This window comes from Centropristis striata, chromosome 3, assembly GCF_030273125.1.
Source record: "Centropristis striata isolate RG_2023a ecotype Rhode Island chromosome 3, C.striata_1.0, whole genome shotgun sequence".
Lineage (NCBI taxonomy): Eukaryota > Metazoa > Chordata > Actinopteri > Perciformes > Serranidae > Centropristis > Centropristis striata.
Genome location: NC_081519.1, coordinates 33,987,366 through 34,008,213, shown reverse-complemented (window position 1 = coordinate 34,008,213; position 20,848 = coordinate 33,987,366). Strand labels below are relative to the sequence as shown.

General features: G+C 37.8%; 1 protein-coding gene across 2 annotated transcripts; it reads left to right on the top strand.

Moving 5' to 3' along the window:
• The first annotated feature begins 908 nt into the window (after window positions 1-908).
• On the top strand, window positions 909-19,075 carry phtf1 (putative homeodomain transcription factor 1). 2 transcript variants are annotated; one of them, XM_059330194.1, is made up of 17 exons: window positions 909-1,308; window positions 2,467-2,592; window positions 3,955-4,011; window positions 4,111-4,180; window positions 4,480-4,638; window positions 6,236-6,416; window positions 6,663-6,783; window positions 9,767-9,943; window positions 10,468-10,713; window positions 11,903-12,031; window positions 12,824-13,093; window positions 14,014-14,145; window positions 14,259-14,345; window positions 15,505-15,660; window positions 16,686-16,781; window positions 17,203-17,328; window positions 17,649-18,284. In XM_059330194.1, the coding sequence occupies exons 2-17, from the start codon at window positions 2,557-2,559 to the stop codon at window positions 17,658-17,660; spliced, it is 2,055 nt and encodes a 684-aa protein (XP_059186177.1). In that variant the 5' UTR covers window positions 909-1,308; window positions 2,467-2,556; the 3' UTR covers window positions 17,661-18,284. The 2 variants fall into 2 exon arrangements, with proteins under 2 accessions (XP_059186177.1, XP_059186176.1); XM_059330193.1 differs by lacking the exon at window positions 17,649-18,284 and adding an exon at window positions 18,293-19,075 and having other exon boundaries at window positions 912-1,308.
• The last annotated feature ends 1,773 nt before the right edge of the window (window positions 19,076-20,848 follow it).

The following is a 20,848-nucleotide window of genomic DNA, read 5'->3' as shown; positions in this document are numbered from 1 at the left end:
TTCTCTTTTGTGAAATCTAATCAAAATCATAAATGTACTACCTGTATCTGACGTGTGGTTTGTGGTCATTTTAAATGCAATTACTGAAACTGAAACACTAAGACAATCAGTAAATTAATCTGCAATTCTGAGAGTTTATTCGTGGTTCAAGTCAATTTTAAAGCAAACAGTCTCTCCAGCTTCTCCAGTGTTTTTCTTGGTCTCTTGTGATCACATAAAAGCAATTTGAACAGGGCTTTAGTCACCAATAAGGACACCAAGGTCATGTCCTTGATATGAAAGTGTGTTTATTTTGCGCAGGTTTAGCAGGTTTAGGTCCTTTTTTGTTTTTTTAGAGCCTGGTTAGATCCTGGAGTCAGAATCCTTGTTATCGATTGTTTATGGTGAGAAACAAGCGTTAGAATGATGGGATTATAAAGTTATAATTATATTCCTGTAAATTTGGGAAGGGCTTTATAATGGAAAAAGTCAAAAAAAAAAAAAACAGTTTTACAAACTTTTCCTGGTGGCTAATCAAATATCGTATGTTGAGCAGTCAGTCGTGGTTTCAGGAAATTTTCAATTTAATTTAGAAGTAAATTCGTCATACTAATGAATAACTAAATATATAATGCTTAATATATGAAAAATATTTGTAAAATGTAAAATTAGTTGCAGCTCTGATCATTTCTAATTTACTTGCAGGCTCAGTCTTGCTGCGCTCTGATTGGCTGAAATTTTGGGAATGACTTGATGAATGGGTTTATTTTGTCCACATATTTGCCTCCCAGGTAGCACCTTCGCTATATTAGTGGTCAAAAAGCTTCCTCAAACAAATATTAACGTTCACATGTGAAGCTCAGAACTATACAAAACGGTTAAACACTATTGTAGTTATTTATTGCCAGTTTAACTTACAGAAATGGATTCTGACTGCCGCTTGAGCAAGCCAAACTCCGCCTGAGAGACAATACTTAGGGAGTGTAACATCACACTGTAGCACAACAAACCCCGGAAAAGGGAAGCGGAAGATTGAGCCAAATGTTAAACAAAAAAGTGAAGTTAGTGAAGTCCATGGTAGCTCAAATAAACGTTTCTGCGACTTGACGTGCACGTATGAAAGAAACAGTTTAGAAATGTAACGTTTAAAAGTCATTAATCTCGTCGAAAAGTGGCAGTTGAGGCAAATCGCGAAGCTAACGGTTAGCTTAGTTTGACAACAAGACGCTCTGAAACTGATGACACGAAAGTATTGGACGAGCAGTTTGTGATGATTATTAAGAATATCATCCAGTTTGTGACAAATCAACCCGTACTGTTTCATTTCAGGTGAGTTACCGTAGTTTCTTGATAACCGACAGCTACCGTTAGCTAACGTTTGCTTGGTTAACTGGTTTGTTTAACGTAAACAAGGGCTTACCTCATAACGAAACTAGTGCGCATACAGCTACCTGTAATTTTAGTTTCCCTTTTTTACCCGTGTTTTTATTGTTTTTCTTTAATACAGAGATGGAAGAAGTAGTGTCATCGTTTACCCAAGTAAAAGTAGCAATGCCACAGTGTACTAGTGTGTTACAAGCATTGTTTTTATTGTGTTCAGCGATGGAAGAAGTAGTCTCATCTTTTACCAAAGTAAAAGCAGCAGTGTAATAGTGTATTAAAAGCAGATCCCTTTAAAGTTAAAGTACTGCATTCAAAGTCGTACTCAATGAAAGTATCGTATATCCATATTCTGCCTAAATATATCGGAATATGACTTTTGGTCCATATCGCCCAGCCCTACTATAATGTATATGTTCTATAAGATTATCATATGTTTGTATTGTGAAGCTGTCCTGTGAGAATCATGTATCTAAAAAAAAAAAATCGACTTTCATTGTTTTATACACAGCCATCTTTTCTTCTCTTTTTTTCTTTTTTTTTGTTAGCTTTGTAATGATGCATTTTCTAGAAAATCCAAGATGGTTTTTAAATAGTTTATTAGGTTTAAAACAAAAACAACATTCAAAATCAACACAAATGGAAATGCATGTTTTTCCATGGAAGATGCAAAACTGTGATTTGAAATGTAATGATAGCTGTCAAATCAATGTGGTGACGTAAAAAGTACAATAATTGTATCTTAAAAGTAGTGGACTAGAAGTATAAAGTCGCATGAAATGGAAATACTCAAGTTAGGTTCCTAAAAATTGTACATAGCACCTGAATAGAAACAAGTACTTAGACACATTCCAGAATATATTTTGTAATAATAATAATCTAAATCTGTAAATTAACTAAATGTGAATATAAATAAAGTGTTGTAAAAATTACACTATTTCTCTTTGAAATGTAGTATAAATGTATCTCTAATATTTTTTGCACAAAAAGGAAGTCTTCTAATGAAGAAACTTACTAATTTGCAGTATTTGAGTAAGTCTACTCGGTTACTTCCCATCATAGCTTTTGCGTTGGGTTCAATGTGTTTGTGCCTCTTTTTTTGTTTAGTGATCAACTCTGGATTTCTGCCCAGTCCTCTCTGTTTCCTGTGCTCTTTGTGAAATGACCTGACTGTGACTTCACTGGTTCCAGCATCTGATGACAATGGCCAGAATAGCCTGGTATCAAGAGAAGGTAAGACAAATATTTTGCTGTTAAAGACCTATTTCAAAAGCTTGATTTAATTTAGCCTACAAACCAAAGTGCTTCTAAATTATTATTTTTTAAAGTAAGGCATTTTTGAAACAAGTATGTTGTTATTGGCAGAGAAACTGCTATATATTCATGTTGTCTTTATTATTTGATTGAATGCTGATTTTTAAGTTGTATTCCAAAGGTTGTGTGCAACTAAGATTCATTACAGAAAAAAGATGCATTTATTTATTTTATATCAATAAAAAGTGGATGGTCTCAGAGATAACCCAGCACACACACCACACACTGACATTTATTGATTTATTTTCCTAGTTAATTTGACAGCGATACAGCTCATGGATCTACAAAAACACTTTTTTCCTGTTTACCTTTTCCCTGGTTCTGTATGACTGCGTACAATCCACATAAAGTTGTGAAAAAAACGGGTTCAACAGGTTTTTATATGCTGAAACATGCAGGGGGATGTTTACTAACCCTGCCAGGGCTCAAAGCTGCCAGGGGCACAAAATTGTGCATCACTGACTTTTTCTCAAGTCATCTAATGAGCTCAGGCATGTGTTGGCGTGTCTGAAAAGCAGTCAAAAGAAGAGTTTTCAGCTAATGGACTTGGAATATTATACCACTAAGTCCCATATTCTCCCTTTGAAATGCTATTTACAAGAGTTTATGTGGGATGATTAAGTTTATTGTTTCATATACATCATTCTGACATGTATGAGGTTCTTAATTTGGTTTCTTTAAATGCCAGATATAAATTGAATTAAGCATTTATAAATGTTTTGTAACCTTATTTATTTGAAGCACTTTTTACAATCATACAATTCCTGTATTTATTAAGACCCTCTACCACTCTGTTCTCTTGATATAGAAAGTAATAAAAAAGCATTTTGTCCCGTTAAATGTGTGAGCCCAACATGCGATTTTTAACAGTAACACCTTTGTGCGGCAAATATGGACAAACTCAGTTTAAAAAGGGCTTAAAATGCTTAATTTTACCTAATGTGTTTTCAAGTGAAGGAATATGCTTGAATTTGGATATAGTCCTTGAAAAATGCTTGATATTGTAACATAATCTGTTTTTTCATCTCCATTTCACTCATGTATATCAAATCTAAGCTAGTTAACAGTGAAATAAATCCTCTTTTGATCCCTAATTCTGCAAAGTTGTAGGCATTAAATAATCATGATTAAACTGTATGTTTTGAAATTGCATCCATAGTAACACTTTAGGTGTGACGAAAGCTTCGAGGGTCTGGAAAATTTTGGTTTAGGTGTCTTGAATGAGAATTTTACACTTAAAAAGCAGTACGAACTCTGAATAAAGCTCTGTTGTTGCTACAGATCGGGGCCTATGATCAACAAGTCTGGGAGAAATCTCTGGAGCAGACGGATCTAAATGTAAGACACGTACAAACCTCTGTAAATAAATCAATATTTGCTTATTTATCCTGTGCATTTCCACTAAATCAACAATATGACTTGCCATTCATCATCTAGGGTTTGGACAGCAAACCAAGGAAGACGGGTCACATCAAACCAGACCTCATCGATGTCGACTTAGTGAGAGGTGAGGGTCAATGAAAAGTAGTTGCAGACACACAGCTACACACTAGCAAACACGTTTTCTGCCTCTGGCACTAATACCACACCAACATGTAATTTCTGCCTTCTTTCACTGGTTATTTGTTCTGTTTCTGTGACTTCTGTTAAATTGTGTTTCATTTAGTCATGCTTCAGCTTTATGGTAATAAAATGTCAAACAACACCAAAACAAAGTTAGTTTGTTTCATCGAGGGTATTCAGACGTATCTATAATGGTTTCCATGAAGCTGTGTGAAAAAAACCCTTTCCCATTCCTCCCCTCAGGATCCACGTTCAGCAAAGCCAAACCAGAGAGTCCCTGGACAGCTCTGACTCGGAAAGGTCTGGTCAGAGTGCTGCTGTTCCCGTTCTTCTTCCAGTGGTGGATCCAGGTGACCTCCAAGTCCATCTCCTCATGCATCCTCCTGCTGTACTTCATGCAAGGTTAACTCACCATTTCTAATCTAATTTTATTTATACTTTGGCTGTGAGTTCATGCAAACCTAACAAACTACTTAGCCCTTTCTGCCTATGAATATAAATAAGAGTTTAACTGCATAGATATAACATTACAAGTGTAACATCGGTACAGACAAATACCAAATGGAAAGCACATGCAAAAATATGCAAAATGCATGTACAAAGACATGACGCATGCAGCAAACAGTCACCTGCCAGATCAACCCTACAATGATAGAAAAAAGCCAACTTAGACATTTTTAGTGTCTTTGAGACAGTCGACAGACTCAGCTTATCTAATGGGAAGAGGGAGATTGTTCCAAAGTCAATATGCTTAGACAGAAAAAGTTCAGTCTGCTTTTCTCTTGCGTTGGTCAGGCCATACAGGTTTTGGTTGGATGACATCAGTCAGCACTCAGGTTTAGTAACTCAGGAATAGGCAGGAACGAGGCCATAGATAGGCCTGTCATGATAACCACATTTTGTTATGTACATTGTCCTGGAAATAATTGCACCAAATTATAATATTGTCATTTTGGGCTGGCTCAGAGTAGAGCAAGTTGATTTTATGGCATCATTAAAATCCTATTTGAACAAACATGCATGTAAATACAACGGGCAAACCGTACAGTATATGGACATGACCTTGTTAAAATCCTGCTGAAGTTAGTAGTAGTAGTTTATTTAAAAGGGGACAGTGCAATTTCGTAAAACACATGATTACACATGGTTAAAAAAGCCAGAGTTAGCCAGAAGGCTAGTTTTCATCTGTAGTCCCCTGGCCATGATGTAAAAAAGCAGAGAATTACGAAACAAAAAACAAACAAACAAAAAAAAACACGTACAATATACAAAATACATATACAAACACTTACGATACAATTAAGAAAAAATACAACATCACAACATAACATTTTATCATAACATCAAAACAACACAACAGGCTTATCTTTTAGTGTTGGCAGCTGTAGGTGTTGATAAGCCACAATTTTAACTTTTTTGTGAAGGCCTTGTATGTTGTAAGCAGTTTAACCTCCTCGGGTACTGAGTTCCACACACTTGCACTCCTTACTGACCAGGCCGACTTACTGAAAGTGCTTCTGCGCAGAGGAATATAACAGTCACCTCTGACAGAGCCTCGAGTAACACGCTCAAAGTTGATATTGTAATTACTGTGACAAGCCTACCATGTAGTGTCTAATAAGTGTATAAAAAAAATCTTAAATTTGGTGCTGAAGTCGAGAGAATCTGCACACTTTTTCTCTGTGGTTCCTGTTTAAAATCCTTTCATTGCAACAGTGACAGTTTGATTGTGTCATTCTCCGGTTACATTCTTCATACACATTACTGAGGCTGCATTAAGCCACTGAAGCATAATGACACAGTACTCGGGTTTCAATATGTGCTCAGTTCAGTATCTCTGTTTGTCACAGTTTTCATTCAATAATATGCAACAATAAACGTGTTACCCATCCCACCTGAGCAACACAGAAAGGCCTCATTAGTAGGCATGAATCCTGTTATAATGGCTCCCCTAAGAGACCGTTTTGTTTGCTGTTGCCAAATGTTTTGCTCCCCTCAGTGGCAGCAGTGCTGCTGTACTTGGAGGTCCCCGGGGCGAGTGCCAGCGAGGTGTTTGGGCCCATGTGTCTGATGCTGCTGCTGGGTACCGTGCACTGCCAGATTGTGTCGACTGAGTCCAGCCGGTGGCCCTCGGGCAGTCCAGCTGCCAGCTGCACCACCAGCCCCGCTCGCAGACGGAGGTGCTTCTCTCATTGTTAGGCACTGCACACTCATTTGGCTTTACAAACACACTCTCACCTCCTGGCTCATGCATAAACTCCCACATTACACACAAACATAGACTTTTAATCCACCTAAAGTTATTTGAAGCACTAAAGTCTGTAATACTTCATTCTGTAATAATCATTCTTTCACTCCTCTGCTTATTTTGTAACGCCTACTGTTTCGCTTGTCTTTGACTGATCCTTCTATTCTGTCTCCTTTAGGCCAAGGAAGGGCAGAGGGCTGAAAAAATCAGAAGAAAAGAACGACAGCGGAGACACAGAGCAGCAGGGTTCCTGGCAGTTCGAAGAAAGCCAGCGATTATACAGGAACGAAGAGAGGAGGGTACAGTCACTCATCTCACTAGTCAATCTCAGAACTGTCGGAAGTAAAGTCTTTTTTAAAAACATTCATTAATTACAGATGCACTATACTGGGAAAAGTAGTTAAACTTGAGTTTTGTAATATGTGCATTATTCGGCTAATTTAAATGTAAAATTGATTTGTTAACCTGTTTAGTTTTGTTTACCATCTAAATAGACTGATTGATTCAAACCAGAATTATTCTCCGTTGAGCAGGCAAATGGCACAAATATATTATAAATACCAAGAAATTGCAGTAGTTAGAGTATAGATCTCGTTAAAGTTAACAGAATAAACCCCCGTTCTGCCTGCCAAAGAATAGTTGAATCAGTTCAGTCCCACACAGCGTCCTAACTTTCAAGGTGGCTGTGAAAATTTTAAAAAGGATTTATTCATCTCATATCGAGCTTTACTTTAGTACCTTAGAGGTACCTTAGGAGTTCGAGGAAAGCCAGCGATTATACAGGAATGAAGAGAGGAGGGTACAGTCACTCATCGCACTTGTCAACTCTGTCAGAACTGTCAGAAGAAAAGTCATTTACTAAAAACATTCATTAATTACAGGTGGGCTATACTGGAAAAGTAGTTAAACTTGAGCATTATTTGGCTAATTTCAGTGTAAAACTGATTTGTAATAACATAAAATGTTAAGTTTTGTTTACCATCTCAAAAGGTTAATTGATTCTAACCGGAATCATTCTCAGTTCAGGAGGCAAATGACACAAATATTTTATAAATACTAGAAAATTGCAGTAGTTTGAGTATAGATTTCAGCAAAGTTAACAGAATGAAACCCGTTCTTAGTGTAACTTCCCCCCACCTATGACTCTGAGTACCTTTTAAAAGCGCTATATAAATGTATCATTGTTATTTACCTTCCAAATAAGAGTTAAATCAGTTGTCCCTCATAGCTTCATAAATTTCAAGGAGGCTGTGGAAATGTAAAAAGGATTTCTTCATCACATATCAAGCTTCACTTTAGCACATTAGAACATATCAGCTGCTGAAATTAATCTTCAGATGCTCCAGCTCAAAATGTGACCAAGCTTTTCTGTGGATATCAGTGTTTGAGCCATAAATCCAAAACGTGGTCTGCAAATTGATTAAGGCTTGTTTTTAGTCTGGCCGATTTATGGAAATGCCTTTTGTTTTGTGATTCTGTGCAAAATGTACTCAGGCATTCAGCGTATACCAATCCCCGTTGGCGAAATACATTGTCGTGTCATATTGACAAAAAAGTTGCCCTTTGTATCGCCACCATAAGTGATGAGTTAACCGACAAAGGCGTTTCAGCAGCTGGCTGACATTACTGCTTGTTTTAAACAACCATTTCTGCTGTAATGGTAGAATGAATGAATACAAGCCACAATTATGTTACCTCGGGCTGCAAATCATGACAGGAATCACCACTGAAGTAAAATGTCAACTTCTAAGTGAAAATGCCGAGAAAATAATCCCACCAATACTAATGTTCCCGCCGATATGTTCTCCCTCGCAGAAGCAACGGCTGGTGAAGAGTCAGCAGTCGATGATGATATAAAACAGTCAGCAAAATAGGTTTCTCAAAAATTTGGAGTCACTGCAACTGCGAGAGCTCTTTGGCCATATAGTCATAAATGAGCTCAACAAATATAAAGCTAATAGGTTCAATAGTATGTGTGATTAGCTGCAGGCAGGTACACACAAAAACACAAACACACACACACCCTGCAGGCTTACAACTGGCAGCGAGATAGAGATAAAAGATAAAACTTGTATCTTTAACCCTCTGTAGTCTCCAAAAGTGTCAAAGCATGACTTCTTCATGACATCCAGACTAGAAAACAAAGCAGCGTGGAGCCCTACTGTAAATTTACCTCTTAAGTTCTGGCTGTAAACTCCATGAGGCCAGTTTCAGTTTGATGATGATATACCAAGTAAAACTGGAGACAAGGTCAAATATATTTTGTATAAAATTATAGAACTGGATGTAACCCTCTTATATGTTATATTTGCAACCTTTGTTAACATTTGCAACATTTCAAATTCTTTATTGAGCATGATAGTGTTTTGAACGTTAAAAAAAAGATTCACAATCACATTTTATATTGGACTAAAGGACTAAAAAAGACAGAAAATGACTAAAAAAAATTGACAAAATTATTTTAAAAAAATAGACAAAATGATTAAAAAAAGACACAAAATGACCAAAAAAGACACACAATGACCAAAAAGAGACACAAAAAGACACAAAATAACTAAAAAAGACACAACAACAAACACAAAATGACCAAAAAAGACGCAACAACAAACACAAAATGACCAAAAAAGACACAAAATTACCAAAAAATGACCAAAAAAGGCACTAAATAGACACAAAATGACTTACAAAGACACAAAAAGAAATGAAAAGTATTAAAAAATTGACAAAATAGCCCAAGATTCCATGGAGTTGATGCAATCGATGACCCCCTCGTCTGTTACTAGAGCTTATAATAAATACTAGAACCTTCATTGATGTTTTATTCACTTCAGGGCTATTGTATTGGAGTTCATTAGATTGTCAGAAGTCTTGTAATTTTCAATAGTACACGTTCATATATAAAGCTGCTCTCGCCTCAAAGGTCTTTAACTCCACTCAACTGAAGCAAATGTACAAAATTTAATCTGCTTTTTAATGAACAAGTACATGAAAGTCAACCTTTACTGCCTAGTGTTTAATGTATTTATTTATCAATTTATGTAAGTTGTTTCATTATTGGAAACATTGAATGCCAGTCACCCTTTGGAAAAGATGTTCTAAGTCATGATATTGAATGTAATACTTTCATAAAAATGTATCAAACAGGAGGGCGCTTGCATACAAATGTCATTTTTGAAGGTTGCTTTATAAATCATTATAGCAGTATCATCTTTGGCATTTCAAATAAGATTTCTGCATGTTTTTGAACACATTTTAAAAGTGATCTGTATGTGTGTCTCACAGGCAAAAAGAAAGTCAGGATTTGGGGCGTCTGACGAGCTCTCCAGTGAGGAGGAGGAGGAGGTTCAACCAGTGGAAGTAATTCTTCCAGCTCCTCATCAAGACAGACTCCCTGCTGCTCCAGCGTCTTCTGTTAGGAACAGAGTGAAGTCTAACGCCAAACCCACATTAAGACCTCAGGTAAACCTCACAGGGTTCGTACGGGTGCTTGAAATCCTTGAAAATGCTCGAATTTAAATGTTGTATTTTCAAGGTTTAAAAAGTGCTTGGATTTTGGATGAAGTGCTTGTAAATGCTTGAAATTCTTACTGTATATCTCTTACAATCTGACTATATCCATCTATAGACTATAGATAATCACATGTTCAATGTAAAAAATAATCAGTAGCTGAAATGAAGAGTGTTCCTCCTAAAAGTGTAATACCATCGCTGTTGGTATGGTTAAGTGAAATCTCCCCCTTTTAGAATGTAAGTACTCATCTAAAACATGCAATTTACAACAGGTGTAAGATACTGGAAAAGCTTGAAAATGGACCTTGAAATTTCCTTGATAAATGCTTGAATTTGACCACTGCTAAAATGTACGAACGCTGACCTCATTGTTACACTGTGTTAATGAAACTGTGAGTTAGACGTGCATGGATTTTAAAGTGATGAGTAAAGTTCAGCATGATTTGAAGCAAGTCTTCACATGCTGATGACAGGAAGGGAGTGCGGCGTCCATCAAGGTGAAGCCTCGAGAGGTGGACCGCCTCCGGCCGAGCGGGGGCTCTCGTCCCGCCTCCGACACCGACGACACTCTGTGGGAGGAGCTTCTCCAAGGGCCTGACTCCGCCTCCACGGGGAGCAGTGACAGCGAGGCCAACGGAAGGTACAATGCTGGTATGGCAATCCCACAAACCACCACTCTGAGCAGCGACGATGAGAGCCTGCAGCAGGGAATCACTGGAGTAAGAGCGCCAAAAATTTTCTTTTTTTTACTGGTTTTGAATTATTGTGTCTTAAACATGTTGGTAGATTTTATTCATGGACGTCGAACACTCATTTTTATGAAGTTATATCTACTGTTAAATGTTGTAATAAGCACGGCAATCAATTAAAAAAAAAAAAAAATTGTACAATTGGCTGCGATTAATTATGATAATTGCTTCATTTTACTACAAGCTGACCATAAGCTGTGATGGGGACGCTCATGGGCACCCATAGAACCCATTTTCATTCAGATTTTTGAAGGTGAGAGGGACCCCTTTGAAAATGGCCGTGCAAGTTTTTTTCTTGCCAAAATTTTGCCAAACCTTGAAGCATTCATTTTCGGATTGGATCTTCTAGTTTTGGAGCTGTGGGATAGGCAACCTGAGGCTCCGGAGCACCATGTGGCTCTTCCGCAGTGGCTCCCTGTGGCTGTGATAAAACAGTTATATGACCTGAAATGGATAATTCTTTACATTTTAATTTTAATTTATTAAAGGTGTAGGCCCAAAGCAATTTGTATTCTTCAATTGTAAAAATGTGTAACTTATATACGGCATTATTAGTCAACTAAAATGTGCATCATAGCGTACAAAAGCTCATGGCGCGATGCTAAGCTAAATTTTGCCAACTTCGAGTCAAGTTTTAATTTTTCCCAGCTAGGCTAGCTTTTGATTCCAAATTTGCACTTGGGTCCATGCTGCGTTCTGACAAAATCATATTAATAAGTGTTCATTATGACCTTTTAGTATTGCTCATAGGCTAATTTAAACTTAGTAGGTGGTATTGTCTTCATTTTTAGGCTCAAAATAGGGTTTGTGGCTCCAATGCAACATTTTTTCTCATTTTTTGGCCAACAGTGTCTCTTTTGTTACGAAAGGTTGCCGACCCCTGTTCTATTTTCACATGATCTCTTCTGTTGCATTAAAACTGAGTCCACTACAGCCTTCGAAAAACAATTACTGGCTTCAATTTGACAGCACTAGTTGTATTTTTTTAATTGCTGAGATTATTAGCAGTCCGTATTAGTCAAATCCCCATGGTGATATCTATCCACAACCATCTCCTTTAATCTAAATGTATCTTAAGACAATTGCAGAACTCTTGTAGAACTCCACTTTTTATTTCCACATTTAAAACCAGCAGTAAACTTTCTGTGTTTGCTTTCAGAGCCAGCTGTCCTGGCTGCAGGCGTGTCACCCGTCCAAGGACCGTGTCAGTGCCATCATATGGGAGCAGGGCGAGTGCAAGAAAGCCGACATGTCAGTACTGGAGATCAGTGGGATCATCCTCACACGGGTACACATTATCCTCTTTATCTTGGTCTGTGAGTGAAGATTGCTCCGAGTTACAAGCTATAAAACAGTTTGTGCAGCATAATACAAGTGTTTAAACTCTTACCCATTCATAGCTATCGTCCGTGCCCTCACGTACAACAGTATTTAAGACTGAATCGCTTCTGCAACCTTACGTGCATAATCTGACTTGAAAGATGCACACCCACCTACTTTTACTCACCGGAGCAAAAATGTACTGTATTTTCTTAAGTTTGAGAAAAATAAAATGGTCATTAGGGGCTCTTCAAAGGCTTAATTAAGTATTCAGTACCTTTCTTTACCATCTTGAGAAGAAAATCCAATTTCCCGCTGTTCTGTAATAAGGAAAAGGTCAGAATGAGCCCTGCTTTCTTAATACAGCCCTCTCTGCCCTGCAGGTTTTAAGAAAAACATTTTACAAAATACAAAAATCTGATAACAAGCTACACTTTTATCTTTTTTTTATCTTGTCTTTTTCTCTATTTAATTTGATTTGTATTACTATTATTATTAATAATAATATTATGTATGTTGTCTTTTGGAGCCATCATCATGAATGAAATAATGTGTCAGATAAACATTAGATTTAACATTTAACATAATTACCAAGATGGCAACATTTAGCTGTCAGACTTATAGTTTTATAATCACTTGACCTTTGCAGAATCAAAGCCAGGCTGTGCTCTTTTATGTTGCTGCTGTCGCTTTTATCAGCATAAATCTGTTGCAAATATGTCTCCTCTTTCTCTCTCTCTGTCGTGTTTCTTGCTCACAGGTGAAGCAGGTGGAGCAGGGTAAAGGTTACCTGGTGCTCGGCGGGCTGATGACCGCCACGCTGGCGCTGCTCCCCTTTGCCTTCCGCCTGGCTCAGCGGCTGGACATGTCCGTCCTCGGCTCCCTGTCCCTGAAAGAGCTGGGGAGAATAGCGATGGGGCAGCGTGATGCAAAGGCCTGCGCCTTTTATTTTATCACAGCGGTGCAAAGAGTCTGCCTCACAGGACTGTTCTTCTTCATGATGTGTGTGGCCGAGAGAACGTACAAACAGGTGAGCATTTGAACCATTCGCTTGTTCTTTATTTTCAATTACGTCTCTCCAAAATCTGAAATTGGTAGTAAAGTAGTTACAATATTCAGGGTTCATACGGGTGCTTGAAATCCTTGAAAATGCTTGGATTTTAATGTTGAATTTCAATGTTTGAAAAGTGCTTGGATTAAGTGCTTGTAAATGCTTGAAATTCTTACTGTATTTCTCTTGCAAAAAAAAGTTTATTTAGTTCATTTAAAAATAAAGAACTTAAAAAAAAGCATTTTTAATGCTTATTTGTTTTAGCTGATAAATAACATTGTTTATTTTTACACAGGCCTTTTCAAGTCGAGTGTCTCTGCTCTTCTCTGTCTATTCATGAAGAGATATTTATCTTATAAATCTGTGGACATACTGGCAAAAAAAACAAACAACTGGACTGAAAATAACAATAAACACTACGACATCCCTAATTAAACACATAGTAAACTAAAGGAAACCAGACAAAAAGACCTAAAGATTAATGGGGCCTCATGCAAGAAGCACTTGTTCTGAAGTGGCTTGTGATACATGCATATCTCATATTTCTCTCTTAGACACAAACCAGATTTACTAGTAGTCCAGACCTGTAGTATTAATCAGGTGCAGTTTTTCCACTATTGAATTATATATTTCATTACTTTTAAGTGTTTTTGAGTTTAATTTAGAAATTCAAAAGTAAGACAAAGATAAGATAATAATCTGAGAATGTTCTTAATGAGGCAGCTGACTGAAGGTTGTTTTTTTAATGCAGTGTACTTGAATTAATCCTGACAGTATAAATTCATCAATCCATTTATTTACTCTTGTTGACTTGGCTTCCCTCTAGTGGCAGTTAAGAAGCACTGCAACATAACCACCCACTTGCCTTTTAACTCTGCACATCCATGTTTCCCCCACAGAGACTCTTATTTGCAAAGTACTTCAGCCACCTCACTTCAGCTCGCAAGGCCAAGAAGTCAGAGATCCCTCATTTCAGGCTGAAGAAAGTCCAGAACATCAAGATGTGGCTGTCACTACGCTCTTTCCTCAGGGTTTGTGCTCTCCTGCTTTAATAATTACTCTGTTCTTTTAATTACTGCACTTTTGCAATGGACTTTTCTTTGTTTGTAACGGTGTGTCACTGATTATTTTTAATTCCCTACAGAGACGAGGGCCGCAGCGATCCGTTGACGTCATCGTCTCCACTATCTTCCTGTTGGCGCTTTCCATTTCATTCATCATCTGTGCCCAGGTCAGTCGTATATCCGCTGGAACAGATCGCATCTGTTTGAAGAACACAAATTTAATAACCTTGTGGAAATAGTGTGACACTTGCATGGAGATAAAATAACAGGAAGACAGCTGCAAAACATGTAACCATCTAATCATATTACCTGAAGGGAAGATAAAAAAAAATATTTTATTCATTGTTGTTGTTTATTTTAACAACAACAAAGTGCCTGGGGCTTCGACATGTGCGCAGATGGCACTAGGGACGGGGGGGATATGTCTCCCCCAGATTCAAAGTGATCCTGATCCGTCCCCCCCACTTTCAGCATCAGTAAAACAGAGGATTAATGTTCCGTTAGTTAGATTATTTACATTGCAGCGCACCTAGAGAGTCTGGTGGCTAATGGTGCGTTCAAGGTCTACACAAATGTCAGAATTTTACGAAATTGTTCCAAGCTCCAAGTTCCGACTTTCAAGTTCTAACTTTGAGTGTAAATTAAACACACCATAAGGCGTTACGGTAAGAGCACGTTAGACCCGCCTTCAAAATAAAAGCAAACACATGTAGCTTTCAAAATAAGAACACATGAATGTGTTAGCAGAGTCCACCACAGAATTTACAAGAAGACTGTCAAAATAGGATGCCTTAAATAAAACATAGAAGAAACCTTATTCACCTTTACAATAATTCATTAAAATATGCAATGATTAAGATGGAATAGTGGCATTAGAATATGCGAGAGGCACCAAATTTAGGCTTTTAGGGCAAAAATGTTCTCCGGGGCAGTATGCCCCCAGAACTCCCTACTTTGTTTGGGTCCCCCATCATAGTCTCAGAAGATCTTGTGGGAAACACTGATCCTTAAGGCTTGACAGACTGTACAGACAAGAAATTGTCCAGCAGTATGTTCAGGGTGATGAAAGGAGGAGAGATGTTTTTGGGTCCTTCATTGAGTCAGCTTCAAGTCAGTAAATTTGTACTGAATTTAATGCACAAACTTCCATTTATGTATGTTAAAAAATGTTTAAATAACATATATTTGGGTTAAGGCATGGAGTGGAAAAATAACTAATCGAGTTGAAATCATTTGCTGACAGCTTCGTCCCCCCCAGTTCAAAAATCCCATCTGCGCCCCTGGGCTTCGAGTATAAATACTGTTGTTTTTGTTGCCTTTCATCAGCTCCTGCACAGCCACCAGACATTCCTAGACTCCCTGACTAACTGGGAGCTGATGGTGTGGGCGTCCTCCCTCGTCCTCTTCCTGTTACGGCTCGCCACGCTGGGCTCCGAGACCAACTGCAAGTACAGCAACTCCTCTGTGCTGCTCACTGAGCAGGTAAGAACCCACATGGAGCTGCAGGTTATTTCTCACTCGGAAACACCATCAGCTTATTCAGCGAGGAGCATCGATCCATTGGATGATATTCGCCTTGTTATCTGCCATTGGTTGATCAGCAAATAGTCAGAGTTAAGCCCCAAATGTCCTCAAATCAGAAGTCCTGGAGTTGGGTTTTTACAGCCAGACTTAGCTTGGAGATTAGTTTAAATATTCTGCTACTGCAGCTGCTGATTTGGAGAGAGGAAGCCACTGGCATTTACATTTTTTAACACTATTTTCATTGGTTTTAGTGTTGGAAGAACATGAAATATACAGTCAGATATACAATATTTGCAAACATAACCCTCACCCAACACTCAACATCACCCATTCAGAGGAAAAGAAAAAACAATTAATTGCATTAATTAAAAGGTTATCAAAATATTTTTAAGTGTCTAAAATAAATACAAATAACTTGTTAAAAATACATTACAAATTACAAAATACATACATTATTATTATTATTATTATTATTATTATTAATAATAATAATAATAATAATAATAATATAATAGGTATGAAACTCTTTATGTGCTTGCCATTATTGTTCGCTGACATTTACATTTAATCAAAAATAATGTTTTTGTTGGGCTAAGTACTAAAGAAATTCTTCTCATTAAGTAGGTAGAGATATGGAACATGATACAAACTTTTGAAGAAGTAAATTACAACAAAAAGTATTTTTCTTTAAAAAGAAGTAAACATTGAGGGTTGTTTCATAAATCTGTATGATCAGATTTGTGCTCAAAGATAATGTAATTAAATGCTGAATGACGTTTTTTTTAAATTTATCTGGCACAAAAGGTAGAATAAATAACCAGAAAAGTCAATACATTAACAAAACAAAAATGTTAAATTGTTATCTAGAATTTAAAAGTCGATGCATCCCTGTGATTCTGTTTTAGTATCATTTATTGAAGGTTTGAATACATCAACTACTTTATTTCACACTTCACAGACTATAAAACTGTTCTTGGTTGCAGATCAATTTGTATCTGAAGATGGAGAAAAAGCCCAATAAGAAAGAAGAACTCAATATAGTGAACAATGTGTTGAAACTGGCAACAAAGCTGATGAAGGTAAGACATTTTTTTGATCTTTGAGAAAGAAATTGTCATTATAATTTACCATAGAGAGGAAATTAAGAGGCGTTATTTGAATGATTGCAGTTATTTTTCCATTGAGTTCAGTAATCCACCAGCACAGTCACTCATAATTGTTTTCAAGTGTAAAATATTGTAAATAGTTTAATTTGAAGTATTTTAATCTCAGCTGATATAAAGTATGATAAAGGCATTGTTTCTTCTTTTTTTTTTTCTTGTTTTGCAATACTGTGTTAAGTCTTTTAAAAATTCATTGATATTGTGTCTTTTTTAGGACAATAAACCAAAACCTAGTTCAAAACTCAGGCCTTCAAGACATCCCTATTAACATCTGTGATAAATGCAGGCTCCGACCCACATTATTGAGTCCAGATGACTCCATTTTATTCCCTTTCAGGAGCTGGATATTCCGTTCAGACTGCTCGGTCTGACTGTGAACCCTCTGATCTACAACATCACCAGAGTGGTCATCCTGTCCGCTGTGTCCGCTGTGGTCAGCGACCTGCTCGGCTTTAACATCAGGGTGAGTTTTTCTGCTAAAAAAAAAAGAGACGGAGTAGGATAAGGGAAATTACGCTCAATTTTACACATTACGTTCAGTTTATCCATCACATGAAACCGTTTAACAATTTTGAGATTTCAAACATGGTGTACAGTGAGATTATAAGATCTTTTTTTGTACCACTCTTGTGCCTGAAAGTATGTAGCAAGAGCAGTGATGTAAAGTAGCTAAATACATTTGCTCAAATACCTTACTGAAGTACAATTTTGAGGTGCTTTTAAAAGGGAAATATTGCACTTTTTACTTCACCAAATTTGTTTGATGAATTTGTTTTTTTGCAGATAAAGATTTGAAAAAACGGTTAAGTATTTGAAATACAAAGACTTGTTATAAAGTAAGTTAAACCACCAAATAGTAATAGAAAATATTACAGTTAACTCTGTCTTCAATCTCACATGTTACAGCAACAATAATATTAATCTCATATTCTAAAATGTATAACTAAAGAGCCTTTGGCTGCATCGAGAGTCCTTTGATTTTTATCCTTTAAAGTACATTTTCTTGATTATACTTATATGCTTTTATTTAAGTAAGTAAGATTTTAAATGCAGGGATTTTTCTTGTATTAGTGTTTGTTTGTTTTTAAATTGTGGTGTTAGTACTATAACTAAAGTAAAAGATAGCAGCCTAGTTAAGCATAAAGTCTGGATACAGGAGAAAAACAGCTGGCTGCATCCTCTAATGCTCACTGATCAACCACAACTTGTATTTTTTATATTTCTGTTTGTGTGCGGATTAAACAGTAGATATGCATTATGTAAGTCTGTGATCTTTGGAGCTGCAGGTAGGTGTAGCCTCCTAAAAATAGCTTGGTATTTATTGCACAGACATGAGACTGAAGGTGCTGCTGCACTCTGATCTGTGATTATGTTCTGCAAGATGTCTGCTTTTCCTCTAATGAAAGTTTCTTCTGCTTCATTTCCAGCTGTGGAAAATTAAGTCTTAATGTGAAAAAAAACGGCAAACCACTAACAGTCGGACACTGGAGACCAGAAACTCTGCGTGTCTGCTGCGTACCGCGCCTCATCTACAAGAAAAGTGCAAACCTACTGACTGTTTATTCGTTGTATGTGCCTTCCGGCTGAAACTTCTGTCTTTTGAGTTTCATCAGTCTTTTCGCGAGCCTGAGATGCTCTGACAATCGCTCACACGCCACTACCGGCGGCTCAGCTGGCGCCAAACCGCCACGCCACTAACCCAGTGCCTAACCTTTGACCCTTGAATGTTCCTCAGTATTCTGTTAAATATAGCGGTGAGTTCGAGGTCTGAGATCATATCAGGCTTCTGTGGCATCCAGATTTCCAGATGTGAAACGTTTAACGCAGAGGATGATGGAGATAGTTTGTTTAGTCTTATTCACTGATGTTTCCCATCAGTACATTAGTACAACTAACTGTTAAACTATCTAAAGCCGGTAAATCAAAATGGGCTGCGACTTAATTAAATGAATTTTCATAGGACTCAACTTCAGCCAACTTTTTGTACTATTTAAAGAGGAAATGTTGTGATTGTAAGTGGGCTTTTATTTATTTGGGATCCTGTTTTAGCACTTGTAATGGTACCTGTAAATCATGACTCTCTGACCACTATCTGTCTTTTGTGTCGAGGACCATTGTTAAATGAAATAACTATGCAAAGTTTTGTATAGTTATGCTTAAAGAAGAAAATGTTTGATAAAGGTGAATAAATGTTTTTCATCCACTGGTCAGTTTTGTAATGTTTCTCTTTTTTAACATGCCGGCCAGCAACTTATCCTCTGCAGAGCCCTGAACATGGAAGGATTACTAATGGGGACCAGGAGCCCAAGGCGTCAGGGGGCCCACTGGCCTTATCTACAAAATGTCACTCAAAGAGACACGTACCAACTCGGAAGAAACTCAAAATGACTACTAAGAAACATAAAACGACCACAAAGAGACACAAAAAGAGTATAAAGGGTTGGAATAAACAAAAAGAAGATGCAAAGCAGCTTCAAAGAGACGGACAATGACAAAACAACTACAAAGACACTCAAAATGGACTACAAAGAGATACAAGCCAGCTACAAAGAGCCTCAAAACAAAAAAGGGACAAAAAAATGACAGATATACAAAAAGACTGAATAGATGAGAAACGGCTTCAGAGTCGTGGCAATTTTGACAACTGCACTAAGTTAATGGGTGAGCTGGCCAAACACAAAGCACTCAATACTCTGTTCAGCAAGTTTTATTAGCACATTTGTATTCCATACACCGCACAATTCCGAATGGCTCTTTTACAGTACAACAAAGTCCCATACACCGCTCGACTTATTTCTGTTGTATTTCCCAGCATTGATTCTTCAGCAAGTCTCAATGTGGTCCTATCTTCCTGCCCTATACATCACATCAGGACAGAGCCCACTGGTCTACATGTTCCCCTCTCTCATGGTGTTATCAGAGTTAAGTTCACAGAGTGAGTTCCCACAATGCCTTGCGTCTTTAATATCAAGTAGGTCGCCGCCTACTTCATGTCCCACCATGCAGGAAACAAAAAAATTTCCTTCGCAAGTCTCATGACTATGACATGACAAGACAAGACAGTGTCCAGTTCTTGTTGTAAACAAACAGAGATCGCTAAGTGAACACCTCCTGCAGCAGCAGCACATACACACTGTACTGCTACAGAGCTAACTGTTAGCCTATTAGCAATTTGCAGACTGGACGCAAAGGGGTTAACATCCCCTCTCGCTCCAGCTGCAGCTGGGAGAGACTGCTGCAGGAGGACTGTGCGCCTTGGGCTCATTCTTACTCTTCTTAACGAGCCGCCACCCCTGCTCCTTAAGAGGAGTAAGAATGTGTCTCCTTAAGTCTCCAATAACACCAGAAAAAGTCGCTGGATTTGTTGCCAGTCGCTTTTTTAAAAAAAATAGTGCTAAGGGGGGCTGAAAAGTCCCTAAATATATTGTTACCAAACTTGAGCTTGCAGACCCTCGAACCGGAGTAGGTGGACCCCCCTTGGAGAGCTCTCTGTTTAGCTTGTTGAGGTAACATAAAAATGATCGGGACCACGTTGGAAGAACTGCACTTTTATTTTCTATCCCACCTCGCAGAAGAAAAATACAATACCACACTGGCTGCGGTCGCACATGTGTCTGCCTGGTAGAACCCGGATAAACAATACACACACCTTCCCAGAATGCCCTGCTGACGTAGCCATGTAAACCCTAGCCCCTCCCACATAATTAAGTTACAGTAACAGGTTGAGCCTGTAACAACAGAAACAAAGTAGCTAAGTTGGCAACAGTGCTTCACCGGCTTTTACAAATGGTCTATTGTTGTGGCGCCCAGTACGTCACATCCTGCTTAGTGTTCTATCCAATCAGTAACCAGGCTTTTTTCAGGGGAGAAAAACGACTCTGCTCTTCTACAGGGCCGAAAAAAGTCCGGTAAAAAAATGCTCCCGACGGCTGATATTCAAATTAGAGGCGTTTCGGCGAGTGAGACCCGCCTCATTCAGGGTA

Coding starts and splice junctions, on each gene's coding strand:
- phtf1 (XM_059330193.1), top strand. CDS start 2,557: ATGACAATGGCCAGAATAGCCTGGTATCAAGAGAAG. Junction 4,181..4,479: donor CGATGTCGACTTAGTGAGAG/GTGAGGGTCAAT, acceptor TCCTCCCCTCAG/GATCCACGTTCAGCAAAGCC. Junction 9,944..10,467: donor AACCCACATTAAGACCTCAG/GTAAACCTCACA, acceptor TGCTGATGACAG/GAAGGGAGTGCGGCGTCCAT.